Source organism: Mastacembelus armatus, chromosome 8 (assembly GCF_900324485.2).
Source record: "Mastacembelus armatus chromosome 8, fMasArm1.2, whole genome shotgun sequence".
Lineage (NCBI taxonomy): Eukaryota > Metazoa > Chordata > Actinopteri > Synbranchiformes > Mastacembelidae > Mastacembelus > Mastacembelus armatus.
Window position 1 is genome coordinate 1,167,377 of NC_046640.1, and position 11,879 is coordinate 1,179,255.

Genomic DNA, 11,879 nt, shown 5'->3' on the forward strand with positions numbered 1-11,879 from the left:
TTTGTGCTCTCTCCCTCTCTCTCTCTCTCTCTGTTCTCTCTGTACCTTCTGCAGGTGTCCCTGGTCCTGGAGCTGTATATTACTGATGTGCAGTTACTGCCCCACCAACCTGCAGTGTCTATGTGTTGTTTATTGTTGCTGTTCTTTTTTCTCTCCTCTATGCAGTCACCCAAACCGGTCGAGGCAGGTGGCCGCCCAAACTAGGCTCAGTTTGGGCGGCCACCTGCCTCGACCGGTTTGGATGAGTTAAAGGGAGTTTTTCCTCTTCACTGTCACCAAGTGCTGCTCATAAGGGATTTGTTGGGTTTTTTCTTTTTTGTAAAGTGCCTTGAGATGATTGTATTGTGATTTGCTATACAAATAAAATTGAATTGAATTGAATTGAACTGTCAGTCACATGTTCCAGTACTTTTGCTCACATGTAAAATGGGTGGGTTCAAAGAAAAGGTGCAATCTTCTAAGTTGTGTATCAGATCCAGATGTAAATTCCTGGAAAAAAAGAGCTGAAAAATATGGGGAATGAAATAATCTTTTTTTTATGCATTTAATGTTGTAACCATTTGTAACCACTTTATTATAAAATCCTAATATATTAGGAGTTCATTGTTTCATTGCTGTGAAACTTGCTGTCCCCTACATTTTCTTTTTGTTAAAAAAAAACTTGGATAGTTAGTAGTAGGGGCATATTTTATTCTTCACAAAGTTGTTAAAAAACTACCTATATGGTACATAACACTGATATCAGCACTCTAAATAGTAAAGTACCGTAGACAGAAATTAGATGTAAAACAACAAATGCAATGTGTCTCTAAGTATTTGAACCTCTTCAGTCTTGGTGGTTCTCATAGCAGGAGTCAACCAGCCCAAGTACAACATGTATTTAAATTACCACTGAGAGTCCTGTCCAACAAGGGCCTCAGACTTCTGTCACAGCAGTCAGTTTAATTTAGGAATATTATAATCATTCAAAGTTTTGATATGGGTTTTGGGTTCTTTGTAGCTATAATTCGTACAGCACTGGTAATAGGTCCTATCATCGGCTAGCTACAGAGGTCTCTGCAGGTTCAGTTGTCTAATGGCTCTTTTGGTCAGACAGGATGTGATCAGGGTTCTAATTCCTGCAAATAAGGCAAGAGCTTAATATGAAATCCCACTAGTATGAAAAACATTTTTTGGAGGTGTAGGTGCTGTTATCACATTACATAAAACATGACTAATAATGCACAGCTTATTACCTATCTTATTACCTTTATTTGTTTTTGAAATAGTTGAATAGTTTGTTTTGAAATTGTTTTGCTTACTTCCATTACTGTTATGTGGTATTATTTGGATGTTGCATCAAGAATATCCAGTCCATGTTTGTGAACAGTGGCCAGAATAATCATATTGTTTTACAGATCAGAATATATACATAGGGGTCATATCAGCTCCTCTTCCCTCTTTAGTGGGTATCTCTTCAGCAAGGAGGTACAGAACATCTCTTTTAGTGCTCAGTCTGCAAACTCTGAGATCAGCTCAACTCAAATACTATACTTCCACTGTGGGTTAAGTATTAAACAACTTGGTGTCTGAACCAAAAATTCACTGACTACTGCTGACTACTTTTCACAGTCATTATGCATATCTTTTATTTCATAGAATGAAGGTATCAACATCTTACCAAAAATAATAATATAAAAATCCCAGTATCCAACAATGTATTCTTGAATGCCTTCTGATCACTGAGTGAAGCCAGGATGGTGCCTGCACAGGTGTGAACAGCACAGTGTTGGTACTGTAGGGTTAATAAAGATGTTGACACTTGAGAAAGCCACCACGGAGACTATGCCTTGCTCTCAGGAACGCTAAGGTGGTGAATCCTGAGAAAGTGTGTGCAGAGCTCTTACAGCTTTGCCATGGCAGGTTCATGGCTCAGGCTTGTATGAGGAAGGAGGATTTGTCCCTGGCGATGACTGCTCAGAGGCCGGAGACTCTGGTGTTTGCGAGGCATTCACTGCTGCTGTGGGCTCTTTCTGCACCAGTTCAGGCTCATCCTGTCCTGCCTGGGGTGGGTGGACCAAGACCCGGTCTATGAGACCAAAGTCTTGCGCCTCCATGGGGCTCATGTAGCGATCCCTTTCCATCACACTTTCTAAAAGGCAGGAGAAGGGGAAAGAACTGTCATGTGCTGCATATGGTATGACCAGTATTCCTGTTCAATCACCACTGACTATACAAAAATATGTGCTTGGTTTTTTCATTTTTTTTACAAGCCACAGAGAGAGGTTATAGATAAACAGTGGAGAAAACCTACCAATAGTTTCCAGCAGCTGCCCTGTATGTTTGGCATAGATGTTATTGATTTGTCTTTTGAGCTTCAGAATCTCCTCAGCCTGGATGGCGATATCTGTGGCCTGACCCTGGACACAGCACTATGAATATCACTGCTTTGTTTCAGTGAAACTGTCACATTTAAAATTGTGACTGCTTTGCTTCCCCTGTAATTTCACCAATGCCTGATTTCAGATCAGTTATTAATGTACGTAGGACAACCACCTTACCCTGGCTCCTCCTGAAGGCTGGTGAACCATGATGCGTGCATTGGGAAGTGAATGCCTCATCCCCGTCGTTCCAGCTGCCAGAAGCAGGCTGCCCATACTGGCTGCCTGGCCTACACACCAGGTGGAGATGGGATTGAGGATGTACTGCATGGTGTCGTAAATGGCCAGGCCTGCTGTCACCACACCGCCTGGGAAGGATATGAGATGCTGAATGACTAAGCTCTTACTTTATTTTACCCAAATTCAAAATTAAAAGTTAAAAGAGATCATGGCAAAAATTTTAAAGTTAATTTGTAACATGCAGTGCCTTGTTTTCAAACTTTGTTCATGTATCTGTCTATTGCTCCAAGCCATTCTTTTGCCAATTTCGAGAACATTTGTAAGAAACTGGAACGTATAGCGGTACTGTTTACAACACCTTACTTGAACCCCGAATCCCTCAGTCTAGTTTTGTCTCCAGCGATGGCCTTACCAGGACTATTGATGTACATGTGGATGGGTTTGTTGTTGCTTTCTGACTGTAGGAACAGCAGCTGAGCAATAACCAGACTGGCTACAGAGTCATCGATCTGAGCAGAGGCATGAAAAAAAGAACACACACGCACACGCGCACACACACACACACACACATATATGTGTATATATATAACAAAAACAAAACAAAAAAATATAAAGGTTAATTTGATCCATGCCAACATTTTGGAGGACACTTACTGGACCCATTACACAAATGATTCTCTCCCTCAGGAGGCGAGAATAGATGTCATATGCTCGTTCTCCTCTTCCCTGGAAAAAAGTCCAAATTTTTTGAACTCTTCAATGACCATTTAAATAATGCGAAAGTCGTCATTTCCTATGTACCACTCAATCTTCCCTTGTAAAATCTATTTTAAACCAGCATATGTACAACACTGTATGTTGTTTTATGTAGAGAATGACAGTATGAATGAGGAAAATGATTTGAAGAAAATGTTACTGAATCTTCTTGTAAGTAGTAACCTTTTAAATTGTTAACTAGATTTTAGGAGATTACTGTAGATGTATTTGAGTATTGTAAATCGACTCTTCTTGTGTGTAGTGATAAGGAAATTATTTTAAGCTGGTCCACTTATTGAGGATACTCTTTGGGCACATTTCTGTATATGGAAGTTGTACATAGTATTGAGAGCTCTGAACACAGCCCAAGTCATTGCACTCACCGTCTGCTCCACAACAATAGGTATAAGAGGACTCCTCCATACGGGGCTGTGGTGGATAGGTCTGCTGTGTCTCAGTGTTAGTAATAGCCTCTGAAAGACAGACATGCGGAAAACACAATCCTTTCTACTTCTCTGTTTTTCAAACTTCATTCAGCAATCACAGCAGATTGTCTATGTAAGGATGTAGTATGTTGTGTCACCCCAAAAGCATCAATGAATCAACAATGAATAATTCACTTAGACTAGACAGGGTTAGAGCTGACAGAGTTAAGAGATGACAGGGTTAGAGATGACAGGGTTAGAGATGACAAGGTTAGAGATGACAGGGTTAGAGATGACAGGGTTAGAGATGACAGGGTTAGAGATGACAGGGTTAGAGATGACAGGGTTAGAGATGACAGGGTTAGAGATGACAGGGTTGGGTTAGAGATGACAGGGTTAGATTAGAGATGACAGGGTTAGGTTAGAGATGACAGGGTTAGAGATGACAGGGTTAGGTTAGAGATGACAGGGTTAGGTTAGAGATGACAGGGTTAGAGATGACAGGGTTAGAGATGACAGGGTTAGATTAGAGATGACAGGGTTAGATTAGAGATGACAGGGTTAGATTAGAGATGACAGGGTTAGAGATGACAGGGTTAAGAGATGACAGGGTTAGAGATGACAGGGTTAGAGATGACAGGGTTAAGAGCTGACAGGGTTAAGAGCTGACAGGGTTAAGACATGACAGAGTTAAGAGATGACAGGGTTAGAGATGACAGGGTTAGAGATGACAGGGTTAGAGATGACAGGGTTAGAGATGACAGGGTTAGAGATGACAGGGTTAGAGATGACAGGGTTAGATTAGAGCTGACAGGTTTAAGAGCTGACAGGGTTAGAGATGACAGGGTTAGAGATGACAGGGTTAGAGATGACAGGGTTAGAGATGACAGGGTTAGAGATGACAGGGTTAGAGATGACAGGGTTAAGAGCTGACAGGTTTAGAGCTGACAGGGTTAGAGATGACAGGGTTAGATTAAAGATGACAGGGGTTAGATTAAAGATGACAGGGTTAAGAGCTGACAGGGTTAGAGATGACAGGGTTGGGTTAGAGATGACAGGGTTAAGAGATGACAGGGTTAAGAGCTGACAGGGTTAAGAGCTGACAGGGTTAGAGATGACAGGGTTAGAGATGACAGGGTTAGAGCTGACAGAGGTAGGGGGGACAGGGTTAGAGATGACAGAGTTAAGAGCTGACAGAGTTAAGAGATGACAGAGGTAAGGGGGACAAGGTTAGAGATGAGACAGAGTTAAGAGATGACAGGGTTAGAGATGACAGAGTTAAGAGAGGTTAGTTAGCCTACTAGCTAGCTAATGCGGCTCAGTGCGACAAGCAGCAATATCACCAGTAATCATCGATTTGAATATAAAACGACTGAACAGTATGAGCAACACTGACAGGCATTACAGTACAACTGTTGGTAATACTCACTTGTAGAAGCATTTTGAAACTTTCACGTTTGTCTGACCGCTTAATACACCGTAACCTGTTTCACTTTGCCCTTTCACCCCGACTTTTTCTTCGTGGCAGTAATAGGCGCTTAGCAGCCAATGTATTTCATTAGCGCCATCTACCTGACGGTGTGCAGCTGTTATCAAGCATGAGTATAAAATATATAATTATAATTCTAGGTCTTTGAACCCCTACTGATTTTAACCTGCTAAGTATAAATATTTTTTACTTTTAAAACAACAATATAAATTGATGAGACTGGATCAACAATTTAGATGCAAGCAGCCTAGTTGTGCACAGTGTAACATATATATGGTTTTGTGTCAGCTAATATACAATTCAGCAAGCTTACAGAAGGTCATTAGCCCAACTTCATTCAGTAAGGTCCATCAGTTGATTAGTTATAGTCAGAACATAAAATGATCTTATAAAACATAATGCATTGTCATATCTTAAACATTCAAAACTGTTAAAATGAACTCCACATCAACCAGCTACAACAGTAACACTACACATCACAAATTTTACTAACATGTTAAGTCCAGTCTATTTAGAGCAATTTTAATTGTTTCATGTCATATTTGAAAGACAAAAATAACAAAGTAAAATAAAAGGTCAATAAAAGCCACTACACCCTTCAGTATTGAGCTTTTTAAATATTCCTGTTCATGCATTTATCCTAACTTGGAATTAATGGCAGGAAAGTAAACACATTTTGCTGCAGTGATCACAACTAAACTGACCTTTGTTGCAGTGCTCACTGTTGTTGCTTTTTTTAAATTTAGTTTATCATTTTTTAAATAATATTTATCAAAACAAATACCCTATACTTCAACTTAAAAATAATATAATTATTGAAGATGGTACAGTTTTGAATCATTCGATATTTTTGTCTGTCTTTTTTATCATATTGTATTGCATTGTGTTATATTGTGTAATAAACTCTGAGAAGCAGTACTTTGAGCATTTTGATCACAGGAAAGATTCGCAGGAACACTTTTGGAGTGACATTTTTGATACATATCTTTACTTTTAACAGAGGACATCTGTGTCGTAGTGTTACAGCTTTTTCTTAAATAAAGGATATGAGAATTCCCTTCTGTAAAACAACAAATTACACACAACATGCTCTAATATCCATGGGGGGAAGTAAAAAAAAACAAGCAGGATTTTTATTTTGAAGGTTTGGCCGGAAGATGTGGTGTATTGCAGCCTAGAAGTGAATTGGGAGTGTTTGTGACTACTCAGTCACTTTCATTGTTATTTGGACTCAGTCATGTCAAACAACAGCGCCACCAGCAGCAGTTTAGTCATTGCCCAGAAGGCAGTGAAACAGCTTCGTCTGGAGGCTAGTGTCCACCGGGTAAAGGTATGCACACACAAGTTAGCAACTCTAATTTTACAGTGAATGCAGCTTTTCTTAAATGCTTCTTCATATGCTTCCTGCTAGGAATTAATTGTGGCAAGAAAATGTTATTTAATTTAAGTATAAAAATGATAATGATATATTCTATAATTGAATGTAATGTGATTTTATAGTACCTCTATGACTGGGTTTATAAAAATCTACCCTTTGTGTTCTTGTGAAAAGTGGTTTCCCCTAGTTGTTTTTGGTGTCGTCAAAAAGAGGGCCATCCTCATACTTACAGACTATATTTTTTTTAAATTTAGATTCATGTTTTAAGTCATTTCAGTGTGTGTTTCCTGGTGTGCAGTGAAATGGTTCTCTGCTAGGGAAGCACAGTATTAGCTTTGTTGATTGTATGGCTGCGTGACTGCTCTGATTGTTGGGCAGCTACTTATTTTAGAACAGATGTCAGACTAGTTTCATCTCTGTGTGTGTGTGTGTGCTTGTGAGCAGTTCAGTACACTGTATATTGTTCAAGGGAGCTCCCAGAATTAATAAATTACAGGAGACTTCCACTGAGTCTAATGGTTTGTACAATTTGTCATAGTTTGGTTTAAATAACCATTAAAAACCTACTTTGTGATATTGCCAAGATACAAAAAGATACAATGATAATTGAATGGCAACGGGATGTTTAAAACAAAAGTTCATATTTCATATTAAAGTTAGATTCATATATACTCGGACAATGATAAGCTTGAATTTGTAGCTGTTCACAGAAACACTCAATATAAGGTGCAAAGAGGTGTCCATGCAAGTGACAGAGGCCATCATAAGGCTGAAAAACAAAATAAACCCAACAGAGAGACAGCAAAAACATTGGAAGCGGCTAAAACAACAGTTGGAACATTCTTAAAAAATGGAATTAGTATTCACCATAGTGAAGAACAATCATGAGGAGGTCGGTGTGTCATGGTCAAAGTAAAGAAATGGCTTCGCCCAATGTGCAAGTTATTAATGCTCAAGAACAAAAAGGAAAGATGATACTTTGCCAGAAAATATCTAAAAACGGCTGCCCAGCTCTGGAATAAGATTCTCTGGACAAATGAAACCAAAATGAATCTGTACCAGAATGATGCGCGGAGTACAATATGGAGAAAGAAAGGAAGCATACCACATCATCTGTCAAACACAGTGGAAGTGGTGTTATGGCATGGGCAAGTATGGATGCCTGTGGAACCAGGTCACTGTTTATTGATGACCTGACTGTGGATAACAAAATATAAGGGTGGATTCAGGTATGTATAGGGCTATACTCTGCTCAGATTCAGCCAAATCCTGAAAAATGGATAGGATGCTGCTTCATGTTGCACATGTATAATGACCCAAAACATACAGCAAACGCAACCTGAGAGTTTCTCTAGGCAAAGAAATGGGATATTTTTCACTGGCCAAGTGAGTCATCTGATCTCAACCCAATAGAGCATGCTTTTCATTTACTGAAGATAAAACTGAAGGCAGAAAGACCCACAACAAGCAACAGCTAAAGGGAGCTGGGAGCTGCAGTCATTGACTGAAAGGAGTTTCATCAAAGTATTAAAAGTAAGCCTTACATATGGAATTATATTATTTTGTCCCATCATTTATTAGCCTTCAAAATAGGGGATGGATGTGTAAAAATGTCTTAATGCCACACTCTTGAATTAAGACTGAAAGTCTTCACTCACATCCTGAGTGTTTCGGTGTTTCGGTGTGGTGGTGTACAGAGGCCACATGCCCAAAAGCTTATCATTGTTCCACTATATATTAACCTAACTGTATGGCTGTCATATAGCCTATGGTACTCACAGAGAATTGTTAACAAAATTGTTAACAGACTGCACACTTTATTTTTCTCCAAATTCCTCCCAGTTCAGTGCTTCTTCTGGATTTAATATTATTTAGGTTTCTCAGGCTGCTGCAGAACTGAAGACCTTCTGTTTGCAAAATGCCCATAAAGACCCTCTCCTCACTGGGGTACCTTCCAGTGATAACCCTTTCAGGCCTCCCAAGTCATGTGCCATCCTCTAATTCGTGAGTGTTCCTCTTCTCTTTGGCTGAATTCAACAGTAATTCATTCATGCTCTCCTCACTTTTTTTTTTTACCATATCTCTTGTAACTGCCGAACAATGAACCTGTTGTCTTTTTGAGCACAAGACACATAGCTTCAGGCAAAATATATTTCTTGTCTTTTTAGGACTGTCAAGGAGCCCAAAACAGACTCAAACAGATGCCTGGTCATTGGAGTGGAGATTTCTGTCATGTGCCCCTCTGCCTATGAATATAATGAAGTCAAGAGGAGCACACACAGGAGCAGCTGGCGCTGATGATTTCAGCTGAAAATGTTGTAATGCATTGTTCCCAATTTGTTTAGATGTGTGTCACAGTGTGTTAATTATTCAAACCACTGGTTTCATGTTTTGCTCTTTTCAGTGTTCATATTTCAGGGTTCAGGTTTCAGGTATTATACCATAGTAGTTTTACAGAGCAGTTTTGTTTTTATTTTGTTTTGTTTTATTACTAATAGAATTTAGGAGTATTTTTCTCATATGTTATGTGTGATGCCTCCTATTATTGTAGTTATACTGCTCTACTGAACTGCAATGTTTTTTGGATAGCCATTTCTGAAATCTCTGCTGCGAAACTGTAATGGGATTGAATTTAAATTGCCTTGCTCATAAAGAATTGAAATATTAAAAAATAATAATAAACAGCAATTCACATATTGAAATATATCTGAGGGAAAATATGTCAAATGTGTAAAACATAATCTTAAATGACAGTCGTCGATACATTACGGATATCTTTACAGTCGTCGATACATTACGGATATCTTTACAGTCGTCGATACATTACGGATATCTTTACAGTCGTCGATACATTACAGACATCTTTACAGTCGTCGATACATTACGGATATCTTAAATGACAGTCGTCGATACGTTACAGATATTTTAAATGACAGTTATCGATACATTACAGATATATTTACAGTCGTCGATCCATTACGGATATCTTTAAAGACAGTCGTCGATACATTACGGATATCTTTAAAGACAGTCGTCGATCCATTACGGATATCTTTAAAGACAGTCGTCGATACATTACGGATATCTTTAAAGACAGTCGTCGATCCATTACGGATATCTTTAATGACAGTCGTCGATACATTACGGATATCTTTAAAGACAGTCGTCGATACATTACGGATATCTTAAATGACAGTCGTCGATACATTACGGATATCTTTAAAGACAGTCGTCGATACATTACGGATATCTTTAAAGACAGTCGTCGATACATTACGGATATCTTTAATGACAGTCGTCGATACATTACGGATATCTTTAATGACAGTCGTCGATACATTACGGATATCTTTAAAGACAGTCGTCGATACATTACGGATATCTTTAAAGACAGTCGTCGATACATTACGGATATCTTTAATGACAGTCGTCGATACATTACGGATATCTTTACAGTCGTCGATACATTACGGATATCTTTACAGTCGTCGATACATTACGGATATCTTTACAGTCGTCGATACATTACGGATAACTTTACAGTCGTCGATACATTACGGATATCTTAAATGACAGTCGTCGATACGTTACAGATATTTTAAATGACAGTTATCGATACATTACAGATATATTTACAGTCGTCGATCCATTACGGATATCTTTAAAGACAGTCGTCGATACATTACGGATATCTTAAATGACAGTCGTCGATACATTACGGATATCTTTAAAGACAGTCGTCGATACATTATGGGATATCTTTAAAGACAGTCGTCGATACATTACGGATATCTTTAATGACAGTCGTCGATACATTACGGATATCTTTAATGACAGTCGTCGATACATTACGGATATCTTTAATGACAGTCGTCGATACATTACGGATATCTTTAAAGACAGTCGTCGATACATTACGGATATCTTTAAAGACAGTCGTCGATACATTACGGATATCTTAAATGACAGTCGTCGATACATTACGGATATCTTAAATGACAGTCGTCAATATGTTACAGATATTTTAAATGACAGTTATCGATACATTACAGATATATTTACAGTCGTCGATCCATTACGGATATCTTTAATGACAGTCGTCGATACATTACGGATATCTTTAATGACAGTCGTCGATACATTACGGATATCTTTAATGACAGTCGTCGATCCATTACGGATATCTTTAATGACAGTCGTCGATCCATTACGGATATCTTTAATGACAGTCGTCGATCCATTACGGATATCTTTAATGACAGTCGTCGATACATTACGGATATCTTTAAAGACAGTCGTCGATACGTTACGGATATCTTAAATGACAGTCGTCAATATGTTACAGATATTTTAAATGACAGTTATCGATACATTACAGATATATTTACAGTCGTCGATCCATTACGGATATCTTTAATGACAGTCGTCGATACATTACGGATATCTTAAATGACAGTCGTCGATACGTCACAGATATTTTAAATGACAGTTATCGATACATTACAGATATATTTACAGTTGTCGATCCATTACCTATATCTTAAATGATAGTCATCGATACATTACAGATATCTTAAATAACAGTTAATACATTACAGATATCTTTGATGAAAGTTGTCTTTAGAGATATCTGTAATGTATCGATAACTCATTTATGATATCTGTAATGTATTGATGACTATCATTACAATACATTACAGACATCTTTAATGACAGTCATCGATATATTACAGATATCTCTAATGACAGTCATCGATACATTACAGATATCTCTAATGACAGTCATCGATACATTACAGATATATTTACAGTCGTCGATCCATTACCTATATCTTAAATGATAGTCATCGATACATTACAGATATCTCTAATGACAGTCACCGATACATTACAGATGTATTTACAGTCGTCGATCCATTACCTATATCTTAAATGATAGTCATCGATACATTACAGATATCTCTAATGACAGTCACCGATACATTACAGATGTATTTACAGTCGTCGATCCATTACCTATATCTTAAATGATAGTCATCGATACATTACAGATATCTCTAATGACAGTCACCGATACATTACAGATGTATTTACAGTCGTCGATCCATTACCTATATCTCTAATGACAGTCATCGATACATTACAGATATATTTACAGTCATCGATCCATTACCTATATCTTAAATGATAGTCATCGATACATTACAGATATCTTAAATAACAGTTAATGC

General features: G+C 38.1%; 2 protein-coding genes across 2 annotated transcripts; one reads left to right on the forward strand and one right to left on the reverse strand.

The window, feature by feature from the left end:
- Positions 1-673: 673 nt before the first annotated feature.
- Positions 674-5,307, reverse strand: clpp (caseinolytic mitochondrial matrix peptidase proteolytic subunit). The gene is made up of 7 exons (XM_026326230.1): positions 5,211-5,307; positions 3,740-3,829; positions 3,255-3,326; positions 3,013-3,109; positions 2,541-2,728; positions 2,294-2,399; positions 674-2,131 (listed from the first exon to the last, which is right to left on the reverse strand). The coding sequence occupies exons 1-7, from the start codon at positions 5,220-5,222 to the stop codon at positions 1,905-1,907; spliced, it is 792 nt and encodes a 263-aa protein (XP_026182015.1). The 5' UTR covers positions 5,223-5,307; the 3' UTR covers positions 674-1,904.
- A 1,188-nt stretch (positions 5,308-6,495) lies between these two features.
- LOC113141147 (guanine nucleotide-binding protein G(I)/G(S)/G(O) subunit gamma-5) lies at positions 6,496-9,111 on the forward strand. The gene is made up of 3 exons (XM_026325386.1): positions 6,496-6,600; positions 8,524-8,652; positions 8,817-9,111. Exons 1-2 carry the CDS (start codon positions 6,508-6,510, stop codon positions 8,647-8,649), a joined length of 219 nt encoding a protein of 72 aa, XP_026181171.1. The 5' UTR covers positions 6,496-6,507; the 3' UTR covers positions 8,650-8,652; positions 8,817-9,111.
- The last annotated feature ends 2,768 nt before the right edge of the window (positions 9,112-11,879 follow it).

Coding starts and splice junctions, on each gene's coding strand:
- LOC113141147 (XM_026325386.1), top strand. CDS start 6,508: ATGTCAAACAACAGCGCCACCAGCAGCAGTTTAGTCATTGCCCAGAAG. Junction 6,601..8,523: donor CTAGTGTCCACCGGGTAAAG/GTATGCACACAC, acceptor AATATTATTTAG/GTTTCTCAGGCTGCTGCAGA.
- clpp (XM_026326230.1), bottom strand. Junction 2,400..2,540: donor AGCCTTCAGGAGGAGCCAGG/GTAAGGTGGTTG, acceptor TGCTGTGTCCAG/GGTCAGGCCACAGATATCGC. Junction 2,132..2,293: donor GCAGCTGCTGGAAACTATTG/GTAGGTTTTCTC, acceptor CCTGCCTTTTAG/AAAGTGTGATGGAAAGGGAT.